The sequence below is a fragment of the Ochotona curzoniae genome, unplaced genomic scaffold, assembly GCF_017591425.1.
Source record: "Ochotona curzoniae isolate NIBS_2020 unplaced genomic scaffold, NIBS_Ocur_1.0 scaffold_3223, whole genome shotgun sequence".
Classification (NCBI taxonomy): domain Eukaryota; kingdom Metazoa; phylum Chordata; class Mammalia; order Lagomorpha; family Ochotonidae; genus Ochotona; species Ochotona curzoniae.
In genome coordinates, this window is record NW_024467108.1 from 755413 (window position 1) to 769902 (window position 14490).

Below are 14490 nucleotides of genomic sequence, written 5' to 3' on the forward strand. Positions count from 1 at the left end.
ATGGCAAGTCATGCCCACAACGGCTCAGGGCTGCCTCATTTCACCCTGACAGGACTCCCGGGGCTGGAGGCCTCCCAGCACTGGATGTTTGTGCTCCTTGGGGCCCTCTACATGGTCTCCATTGCAGGCAATGCCCTTATTCTTTCCATTATCAAGGAAGAGCAGAGCTTGCACCAGCCCATGTACTACTTCCTGTCCATGCTGTCAGTGAATGATCTGGGTGTGTCATTGTCCACACTTCCCACGGTGATGGCCACATTTTGCTTCCACTTAAAGAAGATCAGTTTCAATTCATGCATGGCCCAAATGTTCTTCATTCATTTCTTTTCCTTCGTGGAGTCTGGGATCCTGTTGGTGATGAGTTTTGACCGATATGTGGCCATCTGTAACCCTCTGCGCTATGCCACGGTGCTCACTGATGCTAATGTGGTACGTATGGGCCTGGGTGTTATTATTCGTAGTTTCAGTGTGGTTTTCCCACTGCCATTGCTTTTGAAGAGGTTACCTTTTTGCAAGGCCAATGTACTCTCCCATGCTTACTGCTTGCACCCAGACCTGATTCGACTACCCTGTGGAGACATTACCATCAATAGTGTCACTGGACTCTTCATTGTCCTCTCTACATTTGGCCTGGATTCAGTACTTATCCTTATCTCCTATGTACTCATACTTCGATCTGTACTGGCTATTGCCTCTCGGGAGGAGAGACTAAAGACACTCAACACATGCGTGTCACACATATGTGCAGTGCTCATCTTCTATGTTCCCATGGTTAGTGTGTCCATGGCAGCTCGTTACGGGAGGCATGCCCCACAGTATGTACACACTCTCATGTCCCTGATGTATCTTTTTGTTCCCCCATTGCTCAACCCTGTCATATTAAAACAAAAGAGATTCGTCAGAGGGTTTGCAAAATATTACTCAGAACTAAGTTTGAAAAGTCCAAATTTTGAGCATATTTGCCTTGATTTTTGCAAATTTGAGGTTTTTTCCAGTTTGATTTTCTTAATTTAATTTCTCCTAGTAAGTCTCTTTTTAAATTAATTTTATTTTTTATTTTATGTTATAACTCCATAGTACTGGAATTTCCCTTCTTCTTCTCCTAATTCCCTCCCCTCCACTGATTTCTTCCATATTTGAGTTTTGATGTGTTATGACAATATACTTGTAACATTCTTTAGGATACTGTCTGATTAACAGCATTCCTCAGGTAGCTGATGACACCTGGACACCTGTTTTGATTCAAACAACAGATTTGCCAAGGGAAAAGAAGCTATAGGTTGTCAAACTACATTTGCCCAATTTCTTTTTTTATGTTAGAAATTTATTAACACATTAGATTTCAGGGTCATGGCTAAGCATGATAGTTATTACAACACTTTTCTAATCAATTCTCATGTTAGGCTGATGTTAGTATAAAGAGAGCACAATGAAACCACAGACACAATTCTAAAACATAGTGATGAGTTTTTCTTCTCTCCCCTCTTTCTTTCTTGCTTGTTGTGCAAACTAAACTTTTAGAAACAAAAAGAAAATCAATGCAGATAACAAGGAGATAGAAATGCCTTTTCGTGTTAGTATTGCTGCAAAGACAGTTTTGTAAAGCTTTGTCATTTACGTATGTCAAATCAATGATGATACATTGTGTGCGACTGCATCTCTAATGATATGTGATTGTTTAAAAATTTGCCATGTGTGAAATGCTCATGCTTTCATCTAATTATGTATAACCTGTGCCTAGAGTCCTGCTCATTCCACACTTTTTACTCTTCACGTATGGAGCTTTCTATTTAGTGGAGCGTTATGCTTTTCACTGTAATGTAAATTAAGAATGCTTTTTCAAAAATTAAAAAAGATTCACATGATTTAAATAAAAATATCTTTATAACCAATCCCTCATTTTCATCATATGTTTGTTAAAGCATCCCTGCTTAAAATGAGTCATACTTGGTAAATATTCTAGGTAGCCATAAATTAAGCCTGTGATTACAAAGTGTTGAAATTATGGTTTTGAAAAAAAATTTTTTTTCAAGGAAGGAAGGAGGAGGTTTGAGGGAGAGTGTATGAGAGGTAAGGGATTATGTTTATCTTCCTAGAATTCTATGAGATCTCTTCATGTTAATAAAACTAAGAATAAAATGAATTGTAACACTGGAAATCATTACCATGAAAACATTACCATAATGGGGAAGAGATCCTGTTCCCAAAGACTACAGAAAGAGATGCTAAAGCTATGCCAAGATGCCCATATACCCAAAAACTGTGCATGCCAACATTTATTCACATTAACAAGCATTTATTTCACTATAAAGTAAATTTAAAACTGAAATTAGAGTAATAGTATGTAAAATATGTCAAATGACATCATTTCTAAGCAATGCTTTACAAACATAAGTTGCGTGTGTGTGTGTACATTAGCAAACATAGAAGGAAGGAAGTTATAAAGTGGGACAATTGAAACAAAACATGAAATATAATGATGTAATTTGACAAAATTCTTGGAAGAGTTTGAGCATACCCTTTTGAAAGAAAACACAGAAATGGCATAGCATAAATTAAACATTCATATTAAGACTAAAAAGAACAACATTTTATAAAAATTTTCAGTAGCTAAAATTTAAAATAAACAATGTAAGATTGGTGTGATGGTATGGCAAGCTAATCCTCTAGCTGTGGCACCCACATCCCATATGGACACCATTTCTAGTCCTGACTGATATGCTTCTGAGCTAGCTCCCTGCTAATGGCCTGGGAGAACAACAGAGAATGGCTCAGGTCCTGGGGCCCTGCACTCACATGAGAGATGTAGAAAAAGCTCTTGGGTTCAGGTCAACTCAGTTCTGGCCAATGCATCCATGTGCTCAGTGAACCAGTAGGCGGAATACCTCTCTCTGTCTCTCCTTTTGTCTATAACTCTGTCTTTCAGAAAATAAATTAAAAATCAATTTAAAAACCAAGATAAATTCATGTAAATGGAAAAGTGCAAGGCCAATCCTTTAAAATAGACCAGTTTCTGAAAAGTATAATCAAATGGAAGATAGCTTGTACAAACCCTGTGTATTATATTTGAAATATTTTAAAAATTAATGCTGGGTGTTCCATGAGTAAATTTAATTCCTGATTTAATTGATTTTTTTGGGGGAAAATTATGACATAAAAATATATGAATAATTGAAGAACAACAGGCTCATACAAGGCCATGATGGAGGGGCAGGCTATGCCGGGCAAGGGCCTAGCACCTGCTGGCATGTGTGAGATCTGGGCCTGGGATTGGGCCTGATGGGGGAACTTAGGAAACTCCCCTGGTAGGACATAGCTTCCACTGGTAAATATGTGGTCGAGGCCTGGGTATCGCTTAGGTCGGGCAAGGTAGCTTCAATTGTTGACTAATATGTCGGTTGGTTTTCCGAGAGGGCAGACCAGGCAGAGTCAAACAAACCTTAGCTAACTAGCAAGTGTAGAAACCAGGTTGGAGTACAGGTCATGCTAAGTTAGGCTATCACACATACTGGTTTGCATGAGCCAGGGATGGAGCAGACTGAGCAGGGCCAGGCTGCAGAACCCTCCAGCAAGGATTGGGACCAGGAGCAGGCCAGGTCAGACCAGACTACAGCATCCAAAAGCAAAGGCCAAGGCAGATAAGGAGCTATGTCAAGCTGGGTCAGAACAACCACTGGCACACACAAAATCTGTGGCTGGGAACAGGCCTGGTTGGGGTGAAAAGGGGATGGCCTGGCTGGGTTGTGATTCCCACTGGTGAATGTGAGGCCTGTAGTTGGGGCTGAGATCTGTTCTGGACATGGCTGCAGTGTCCCATGGCACAAGTGTGGACTGGGTCTTGGGTGTGCCAGACTGGGCTAGACTGTAGCACTTGGATTGGTGCTCATAAGAATCAGGGTAAGTGTAGGACAGGCTGGGTTAGGTCTCTGCCCTTGTGGAGCCATGTGTGAACTGTGTCTGGGTGTGAGATGGGCTGGGGGCAGACCAAGCCCGGCAGGGCTACAATACCTGTTGGTCTCATCTGAGCTGGATTAGGAAAATGGCAGGCTGGGTTGACTCTTTCTTCTGGTGCTTGCATAAGTCAGAGTGGGTGTGGATTGGCTGGGCTTTTTTTTGCAGCATCAGCTGGCAGATACTGGCACAGGGAGCAAATTCCGTCAAACTGCAGAACCACCTGGAAAGTGCAAGATCCAGGAATGGGAGGGGGCCAAGTAGTGAAACAATGGGTACATCCCTCTTCGGTTGCCATTTCTAACTGGTGAGCATGAGAAGCTGGACTGGGGCAAGCATGACTAGACAGAGAGTGACACCTGCTGGCCAGTGTGTGGGCTGGATAATGGGGATGGTTGGGTTGAACTAGGCCCCAATGCCCATTGACATGTATGAGTTGAATGGGCATCTGTGGGACAGATGGGAAATCAGGGCTGGAGGAGGGCTGGTGGGAGTTATTGTGGGTTGCTCTGACTAGGCTAGAGCTCCCACTGCATACGTGCAGGTTGAGTGTGTAGTGGGCAGGATCGGGCTGGGCTGCAACACCCATTGGTTTGTGTAGAAGACAGGGCTGGAGACAGAACTGACCCAGCAATTGCAACCACTAGTGTGTGCTTAAACTGATTGGGGCAATGGACTGTGCTGGACCCTGAACTGGCATGCACACACAAAAATCAGGTCTGGGATCATCTCAGATGAAGTTTCTTTGGGGATGCCCCCAACTGAATCAATTGGACTCAGAATTATAACCATGGAGAGAATTTCAGGTTCCATGGTCTGATCATGGATTGTATGTGTCAGAGCTGGGCCTCTTCAGTGGCTTCGATGGAGCAGTGGACAGCATGGCCAGGTGCACATGGAGGATATGGCAGTACCTTGGAGTCTGCAGACTACACCTGGTACCACAACAGAAGACGGAGGACAGAACAAATTGATCAACTATCCCAGCAGAGTTGGCAGTGACTGGGCAAACAGAGACTCTAAGGTGGACTATGTCAACCAGTGGATTCTGGAGAGATTTCTTCATGCTTAGTGTGGCTAGACTGGCAGTAATTCAGAATTGCTGAACTATCAAAACCTCTTGAGCAGGACCCTCAGAGCATGCTCAACATCTGGGACCTGGGGGTGGTATCAGGTTGCTGGACCCAGGTTGCAGAGATGTTTGGGAGCCTGGGTGCGGCTTCTCTCCTTATCTCCCCCGCTTCCCCAGATACAGGAAGGACAAAAAGGAGATTGTGTAAATGGTGATCTCACCCACCTTCTTGTAGCCCTTGATGCTTATCACCCTAATCAACCATCAAAAAAAAAAATCATCGAAAGATAAAAATAATTTATGGAAAAAAGAAAGTATATGAATAATTGAAGGTAATGAAATAATCATACTCCCACATGTATACAAAGTGTTATTTTTTTCTTCCATTTTTTCTGTAAATATTCAAGAAAAAAGACAGACATGCCACCTGCTTGCATGCACAGTGTTGATTCCACTGGTTCACTCACAAAACACCAATAACATTCGATGCAGTCCTAAACTAAAACCGGGGCCCAGATGTTAAGTTGAGCTGCTCTTTTGGGTGACAAGCATCCAGTGCTTGCTTTGTGACAGTGGACATTAACAATAAATTGGAGAGATAAAATTTAAACCCAGGCCCTCTGAATCGGGATGCAAATGTCACCACAGACATCTGAACAGTTGTACTGGAATTGTGCCTTTGGAACCATTTGCCAGTTTAGAGTTACACGTGAGACTATTTGCAATATCTGGGGAAGAGAACTGTTACTATACTGATGTTCTCACCATGACAGGTGTCTGATTATGATCCACATCTGATAGGCAGTCTTGGCTTCGTTGACCTGTTCTTGTGAACAGGCTCAAGTAGTCGAATGCGCTCATGCTCCATTGTTCTAGAACCATACTAGGAATCACACTAGATCTCTGTGAGCAAAGCTGGGGCCACCTAGTGGTGTGGGCTGGAAGTACATCCAGAGACCATCCAGTCTCCTTGAGCTGCTGGAAGTAAATGTCAATATATTCACCATGAAACAGCACGTTGGTGCTTCTCATAATGCTTACTGTTAGCACTGTGTCGACTTTTTGCTTGATCATGTGAGGATTTTGCATGTCTTTTTAAAAAAATTATTTGATTTTATTACAAAGTCAGATATACAGAGAGGAGGAGAAAGAGAGGAAGATCTTCCATCCGATGATTCACTCTCCAAATGAGCCCAATGGCCGGTGCTGCGCCAATCTGAAGCCAGGAGCCAGGAACCTCCTCCAGGTTTCCCACGTGGGTGCAGAGTCCCAAGGCTTTGGGCCATCCTTGTCTGCTTTCCCACAAGCAGGGAGCTGGATGAGAAGCAGGGCTGCCGGGATTAGAAACGGTGCCCACATGGGATCCTGGCACATTCAAGGTGAGGACTTCAGCTGCTAGGCCACTGTGCTGGGCCCAAATTTTGCATGTTTTAACGCATTTAAGTGCTGAAATTAAAGAGATTTAAGCACTCTAAAGAAATTGATGCCTTTTGTGTATATTCACTGTAGTTGAATAGTGGGAAGCACATAAACTGAATTAGAAGACCTAACATTACTTTTAATTATGAACTAGCAAGCCTTGAAAGTTTGAGATGTTTGAGGTGGCCCCTTCCCTTTGTAGGCTCCAGTTCTGTAATGCGAGTTTAAACACAATCCTTGCAGATCCCTTCTATTTTTGATCAGTCCCACTGTGACGTATTCCTCTGAGAGATGCACATACTCATTCAACAAGGTGTGGAGCCCTGTAGATGCTTCGTATCCCCAGAGGTCTATCAGCACCTGATGCTGTAACAGTTTCAGGGGCTTCTGGAGGCAACTATATATTTCTCAGGCCGGTGAGTTGCAGTGGTAATTGGGGCCATGGGCTGTGCATGCCAAGCACCCAGTATTCTATTATTTTTTCTGCACCTTCTCTGCATAGAGTTCTCAGGTAAGTATTGGAACATTAGATGCGCCACATTCAAACAATGGGATACTCCAATGGCAATGTGGAAATTCTCAGTCCTGCAAATTAGGAGATCTGAAGGAGGAAGGACTTCTCCTATTTCGAGGTGGTTCTTCCCCCTATCCCCTTTACCGTCTTCCAAGTTGTATGATTTTCAACAGCTGTTCTTAATTCCTGACATGTCACTAGGCTTTTTACTTTACACAGGGATACTGCATCATGCCATAGTTTTGACATAGATGAACAACTCTGTACTTAAACAAAAATAACTTCAAGAAGTGCCTACCATGACCCTGGCTGCTTTGTATCCTACTTGGCACACCCATACATCATATAAAGACTCCAAAATTAAGGTGTCTGTAATACTGCATACAAAGACAAACTCAGGAGAAATTAAGAACATGAAGGCATGTTTGTATTTTAAGAAGAAAAGATGGAGGAATGCTGAGTGCAAAGGCAGATGAAAGCCTGGAGGAGAGGTTACACGGCAGGTTGTAGAAGTAGGTTATGAAATCATTCATCCTTATAGTTTTCCTAACTTTTGGGTTTTTACAGCCTCATTAAGTGTTTTTGTTTGCATCTCCAATTTACAATAAAGGGACCAAAATTCTAAAGATAGAGTAACTTACTGAGTAGCTCACTGGTGAAATCAAAGTACTACACTCAGCCCAGTAGAAACTGTGCACAGAACAGAGAGAGCTGAATTCCTCTCGTTTGTGAGATGAGAGGAAATCAACTTCACAAGTGCGTAACGCAGAGGAGCAGAGAAGGGGACGCTGCAGGAGATGCAAGCTTAGCTCTTTGGGCTCTGAGAGGGTCACTGCTACTGACAATGGTCAAGTGTCCAAGGAGCACATCTTCAGATCTTAACCTTGGATGATGGATGCATGTTCACAGCAGCTGAGCAACCTCTGGGAGCTGAGAGCTGCGCTTCAGTTTGTGTGAAAATGAGTAGACTTATCTGAGTATCTTGAGCGAGAAAAGAATTTTGATATTTGAGACCAGAACATTGACTTAGTACTGTCATTAGTATTTGGTTCTGATCCTTTGATGATGAGGTTTCTAATTAGAGTATCTTATTTTTGATCATATTTTTAGTAGACTGCTTCTTGGATTTAAGATGAATCAGCGATGAGCAAGGCCATTATTATGGTATACTAACATGACATCTTTGACCCTAAGTTGCTCTTGAAGGTGGAATGAGATGGGTATAAATGCTGCCAGAGGCACACTGGGCTTGATATTTTCATGATGGTTCTTGACTTTATGTGCTTGACAAAGGAAAAGAAATGCAAATGATGTTTGCCTTTTACTGCTCATTCTCAGGCTTTATAATCATACTGTACAAAGACAGAGAATGCAGATAACAAGAAATTCCAGGATGAGCATTTGGGCTGGCAGTCAAGACAATAGCTGGGAGGTCCACTTGGTCTAGGTTTCAATCTTGGCTTTGTTCTCAGTTTTACTTCTGGCTAACACACATCCAGGGAAGTGGCAGGTAATGGTTCGAGTGGTACAGGTCCCTACTACTTATGTGTAAGACCTGGACTGAGTTCTCTTTGTCCTGACGACTGTGGGTCATGGGGAATAAGCCAACAGATAACAACTTTGTCGTCTATGTATCATCATCTCTACATTTTTTCAAGTCCCTCTCTCCACAGGTAAATAAAATTTGAAAATAAAAAGAAGTGATTCTCTGGTACAGATAAATTATTAATCTGTTATCTTTCAGGAGTTAATTATTGTTCAGTTCTGAACTAAATTATTAAGAAATTATCCTCATTAAGTTAAATTGTTCAGGCGGATAAATGACATATAACCTAAATGGATAGAAGAATGTACAAACATGTAAAAATGTGAAAGTGCTGTGCAATTTGATAAATGTGTGAAAGGTTATCCTTGTGGATGTGTCTTTCTGTTCATTTAAATTTTTGATCACATGAACAGATGGGAAACCTGAGAGAAAACATGGGATTTTCGGAGCTGAAAGTCTTGTGGAGTGAGAGTGGAAAGGCGGACATTATGATCCACTGAATAAACTCTGCTCAGGAAAACAGTAGAATTGCTAAGGAAGGAGCAACGAGGAGAGGGCTTCTCTGAAATCCTGAAGAAAGTCATAGCTACAGACTGACAGAGACATGAGCTGTTAGTTTAACGGATGTGAGATGGCAGGCATGTGTGGAAGGAGTGCACAGTGAACTGTCTTGCCAACTAGACCAAGTGAAATAATAGAGCATTTCAGAAATTTTAGAAACAATGACTTGCAGGGATGAGTCACTTGGTGAACAACATTGATCAATGCCCTCAAATGAGAAGCTGTATTAAATAACAGACCCTTAAACTACCAGCAGGGGCGTGTATCAAAGTGTCTGTCTGTCTTACAGGACAGTGGCCCTGGACTCGAAGCAGGAATCCCAGCATGGCAAGTCATGCCCACAACGGCTCAGGGCTGCCTCATTTCACCCTGACAGGACTCCCGGGGCTGGAGGCCTCCCAGCACTGGATGTTTGTGCTCCTTGGGGCCCTCTACATGGTCTCCATTGCAGGCAATGCTCTTATTCTTTCCATTATCAAGGAAGAGCAGAGCTTGCACCAGCCCATGTACTACTTCCTGTCCATGCTGTCAGTGAATGATCTGGGTGTGTCATTGTCCACACTTCCCACGGTGATGGCCACATTTTGCTTCCACTTAAAGCAGATCAGTTTCAATTCATGCATGGCCCAAATGTTCTTCATTCATTTCTTCTCTGTCATGGAGTCTGGGATCCTGTTGGTGATGAGTTTTGACCGATATGTGGCCATCTGTAACCCTCTGCGCTATGCCACGGTGCTCACTGATGCTAATGTGGTACGTATGGGCCTGGGTGTTATTATTCGTAGTTTCAGTGTGGTTTTCCCACTGCCATTGCTTTTGAAGAGGTTACCTTTCTGCAAGGCCAACGTACTCTCCCATGCTTACTGCTTGCACCCAGACCTGATTCGACTACCCTGTGGAGACATTACCATCAATAGTGTCACTGGACTCTTCATTGTCCTCTCTACATTTGGCCTGGATTCAGTACTTATCCTTATCTCCTATGTACTCATACTTCGATCTGTACTGGCTATTGCCTCTCGGGAGGAGAGACTAAAGACACTCAACACATGCGTGTCACACATATGTGCAGTGCTCATCTTCTATGTTCCCATGGTTAGTGTGTCCATGGTTGTTCGTTTTGGGAAGAATGCCCCACAGTATGTACACACTCTCATGTCCCTGATGTATCTTTTTGTTCCCCCAATGCTCAACCCTGTCATATATTCCATTAAAACAAAAGAGATTCGTCGTAGACTTCACAAGATACTGATAGGAAACAAGTTCTGTTCAGGAGACATGCTGAAAAGTTAATAGTCTTAGGATTTTTATTCCAATTGTGAAATTTGATTTTCTGATATCTGCTTTGACAAGATCTTTTATTGTTAATTTGCATACTGGTTTATGAAATATTGGAGGACAGCCTGATAATAGACATGATAAAAGGCAATGGGTTTTGCCATTAGAGACTTCTTTATTTCTTGCCAAACAATATTTCCTTTATGTAAAAAAAAAAACACATATCCTCTTAATCTGTCCCTCATTTTCCCAATATGCTTCCTTTTCTTCCTTGTTTCAAATTAGTCATTAAGACCAAAAGTAGAGAGGACAATGAAGAGACCACAGAAATGTACTTATTAGCACAGAAACACTGCCATGGTATTTCAGCTGTGAAAGAGATTATTTAAAAATCTGTCCTACACATACACACATATATACTTCCACAAGGTATGTTTGCTAATGTTTGTTTCATATAGCATACTTTGCCATCTTTTAAAAGAAAATTAGAGTAATATCATATAAACATAATTGAATTTTTGAATTTTTAAATAATTGAAATCCATACATTTTATTATTTAGTGTGTGTGATAACATGATAACACTGTCTGTATTCTTTCATCATCTGAGGATCAAGCCAGCGTCTTAGTAATGTCAGAACTGCACGTGTCCATCTTTATGTCTTGCTATCTTTAACCACTGTTCTCATCCTGAAATTATTTTGGCCAGGTATACAAAACTACATGTGGTAACCTAAGCAACAAACCTGCGTTAAGGTTCGGTACTTTTGTTCTATTCCACACAGTGATGTGGAATATCTCGCTACATTCATCTGCCTGAATATGCTTACCTTCTATTACTGAGCAAAACTATGTTTATTGAACCCTCACTATGTGCCAGACACTGACTTTTCTTTAGGCTCTCTACCCTGGAAGCATGTGCAGAAGGTCCACTACCCAGACTCCTCCTTCCTACATCCAACAGTGTTACAACAGAAGCTCTAATGCTTTTATGTTGCTAACATAGTTTGTGTGGCATTATAAGACAGAACCTAGATGCCATTTTGTCCTCTCCATTCATTATATGCTGTTCCATATTTACATCATAAACTTCTTCAAAAAATGTCATTGTTTCGGAATCAGAAATGACACGAAATATAACACCACCTTGGAAAAATGCAACGTTTTATTAGACTGAAATTGGTCCTATGCAAAATATAATAGAAGAAGCTCTGTACCTACAAAACTATGTAATGGAATATAGAAATACAGTAGAAACGGGGGGGGGGGAAACAGTGGTGAGCAAAGCATCACCTGCAAAGTGGCCATCCTATACGGGCATCAATTCATGTTCTGGCTGCTTCGTTTCTGATTCAGTTCCCCAATAATTGCTTGAGAAAAGCAGCATCAGATGACCACAATTATTGCTCCCCTGCCACCCATGCAGGAGACCTCGATGGAGCTTCTGGCTCCAGGAATGGGCCTGGCTCAGCCCTGGACATCATGCCCATCTGGGACGCGAACCAGCACGTAGATCTGTTTGTTTCTCCCTTTGTCTCTGAAACACTTTCTAATAAACTAATGAATATTTAAGAAACAGGGAAAAGATGAACATTTAGAAATATAGATATGTCCACCCAGACTGAGCATGATCGTCTCGATGTCTGCTCAATTAATCCTGCCAATGTTTCTATAATGAATGTTTCATGAACAAACATTTTTGTTACATAAGAGGTAACAAGTATAAAATGACTGGTATATTGGTAGGTAAATATTGACATATGATAAGAGAGAATCACACAGTGAGTCAATTTTTATCTTCAAAATTTAGCATTATATTAATTACATGTTAAATTTCTGTAGATCCTTACAGATTAGATAAATGAATGAGTATGGACATATTATGATGATCAACAAGTGATGTAATCTACAGATCAAGAAAACACAAAGACTTAATCGGAAAGATTACTAAAAGTTGAGGATATTTATCAAGTAAGATGTAATAAATATAAATGTAGTGATTAAAAATTAACATATTCTAATCAATATTTTATTCAATTTTCAAAACCATAGTTTTATACCAAAATGATTGTAATGATAAATTTCACAGAAGAGTATTTTAAAACACTATTGATGGTTTAAAAAATAAGCTTGAATAAATATATATGGCAGCATACATCTAAACGGAAAGATTAAACATATGCTGTGACGGTGTCTGTTCTTCTTAATTCAGTATATTTAATTGTGAACATTTTTGGTAACCCTACAGACCATTTTTATGGTTAATACAGAATTTTTATGCAAGAAAGATTGCCTTCCATCAAAAGTCATGGAAAAGTGAGAAAATGAGGAGAGGAGCGTATCCTCTTCAATGTTAAAACATCAAAGATTGTACTCACAGAACAAGAGATGTTGCCACGAAGTATTTTTAGTATGGACAGCTTAGAAAATATACAAATCATTGTAAAGGAATATTTTCAAATATTACACATACTTAAAATCTTATCAATACGTGATGACTTTTTGATAAATGTTTTAACAATGTCCGTGTAGACTTGTCTAGAAAAATATTTGGGAAAAAGTGCTGATAGTCTCTGGTTAGTAAGATTTGAGAAGATTCATTTTCTAGTTACCTGCTTTACTGCTTTTCTATAGCACATCTACACTTATTTGAAAAGCAAGGAGGTGATAGGTGATATAGACAGAGAAGGATAATAGGAGAGAAGAGCGAGAGAGAAAGGGAACAGAGAAACTCAGCTGAAGGCAACTGTGAGGATCAGGAGGAGGGTCCCAAAGGGAAGGGTGTCTCTACTGGCTGCCCGATAGAGGTTTCCAGTGTTATCTCTGCTCACCTCTAAAGACTAGCATTTCCACTGATAAGCTCTTGTTAAGCTCTTCACCTGCCTGTATCCATGTTATCATTCAGGTTCCAGCCTAATCCTCAGATTTGTTAGTTCTTTGCCTTTAAAGTAGTCTCTCCTTTTACTACTCAAAGTTCTTTCTCTGAAGCAAAAGTGCATATGACAAATTGCTTAGCCTGTTGCCTCAATCACTATGAGCAGGGAGAAAGGGTTTATCCTGTTGATCCCTGTTTCTTGCAACAAATCGGTGTGTCTGTATTTCCCCAGGATGAATTTCAGCATCTCATCTATAAGAATTAGATAAAATTTTAAAGTCTTTTGTAAATACTATTCATTGTGTCTGTTGATTCTGGTAAACTTATGGCATATAATACATGTTTAATAAATGGTAGCTATTTTTGTGCCCTATATTGTAATCAGATTAAATCAGCAAGATCTCTAATGCATGAGAATAATTTTTGAAAATATGGATATTGGATCCAGTGCAGTAGCCTAGTGACTAAAGTCTTTGCCTTGCATGCACCGGGATCCCATATGGGCACCGGTTTGTGTCCCAGCTGCTTCACTTCCCATCCAGCCCCCTGCTTGTGACCTGGAAAAGCAGTCGAGGATGGCCCAAAACCTTGGGACCCTGCACCTGCATGGGAGAACCAGAAGAAGCTTCTGGTTCCTGACTTTAGATCTGCTCCACTTTTGCCATTGGGGCCACTTGCAGAATGAATCAGCAGACAGATGATCTTCCACTATCTCCTCCTCTTTGTTTATCTGACTTTCCAATAAAATAAATGCATCTAAAATATGAATATCTTTATTTCTCTCTTTCAATTTGGTGTGACAGTTTTACTGATCAGTTACAGGAAGGCAGACTTATTTGTTTCTACATGACAAGAGCCATTTTGTCTTGCTTATTCCCTTCCCACTCACCCATGTGTATACGCACTCACACACATACCCACACATATACATACAGACACTAGAAGCAGGCACTAACAGAAGTGTTCAAACAATTCTGTATGTCAGTAGTGCTTCTTTATAAATTTTGAAACAAAATATCATAAATGGGCATACATTAAGTTTTTCCTTCTGGTTTTTCCTTGAGGAAGGGAAATTTATTTATTTTTTTAAAATTAGCTCCACTGCTCTAAATTTGAAGCTCATTTTGCATTGAAGAATCTAATACTCTTTGATCTGGAACATAATAAATTATTTTCATAAAGTGTCCTACACGTTACTTGATTGGCAATGAATGAATATTGGTCGTTCTCAAGGCTGGACAGTAAAAATATTTTGTATAGGAGGTATAATCTCGA

The 14490-nt window shown here is 40.8% G+C and overlaps 2 protein-coding genes across 2 annotated transcripts; both read left to right on the forward strand.

Annotated features, from left to right (window-relative positions):
• LOC121145277 (olfactory receptor 51I2-like) lies at positions 1–953 on the forward strand. The gene is given in 2 exon segments (XM_040964006.1): positions 1–874; positions 877–953. Coding segments are annotated over 2 exon segments (951 nt in total).
• An 8434-nt stretch (positions 954–9387) lies between these two features.
• Positions 9388–10356, forward strand: LOC121145278 (olfactory receptor 51I2-like). Its single transcript, XM_040964007.1, has one exon. The coding sequence runs from the start codon at positions 9388–9390 to the stop codon at positions 10354–10356; it is 969 nt and encodes a 322-aa protein (XP_040819941.1).
• Positions 10357–14490: the final 4134 nt, after the last annotated feature.

Bases quoted from the DNA above. Each gene is read 5' to 3' on its own strand.
- LOC121145278 (XM_040964007.1), top strand. From the start codon at position 9,388: ATGGCAAGTCATGCCCACAACGGCTCAGGGCTGCCTCATTTCACCCTG.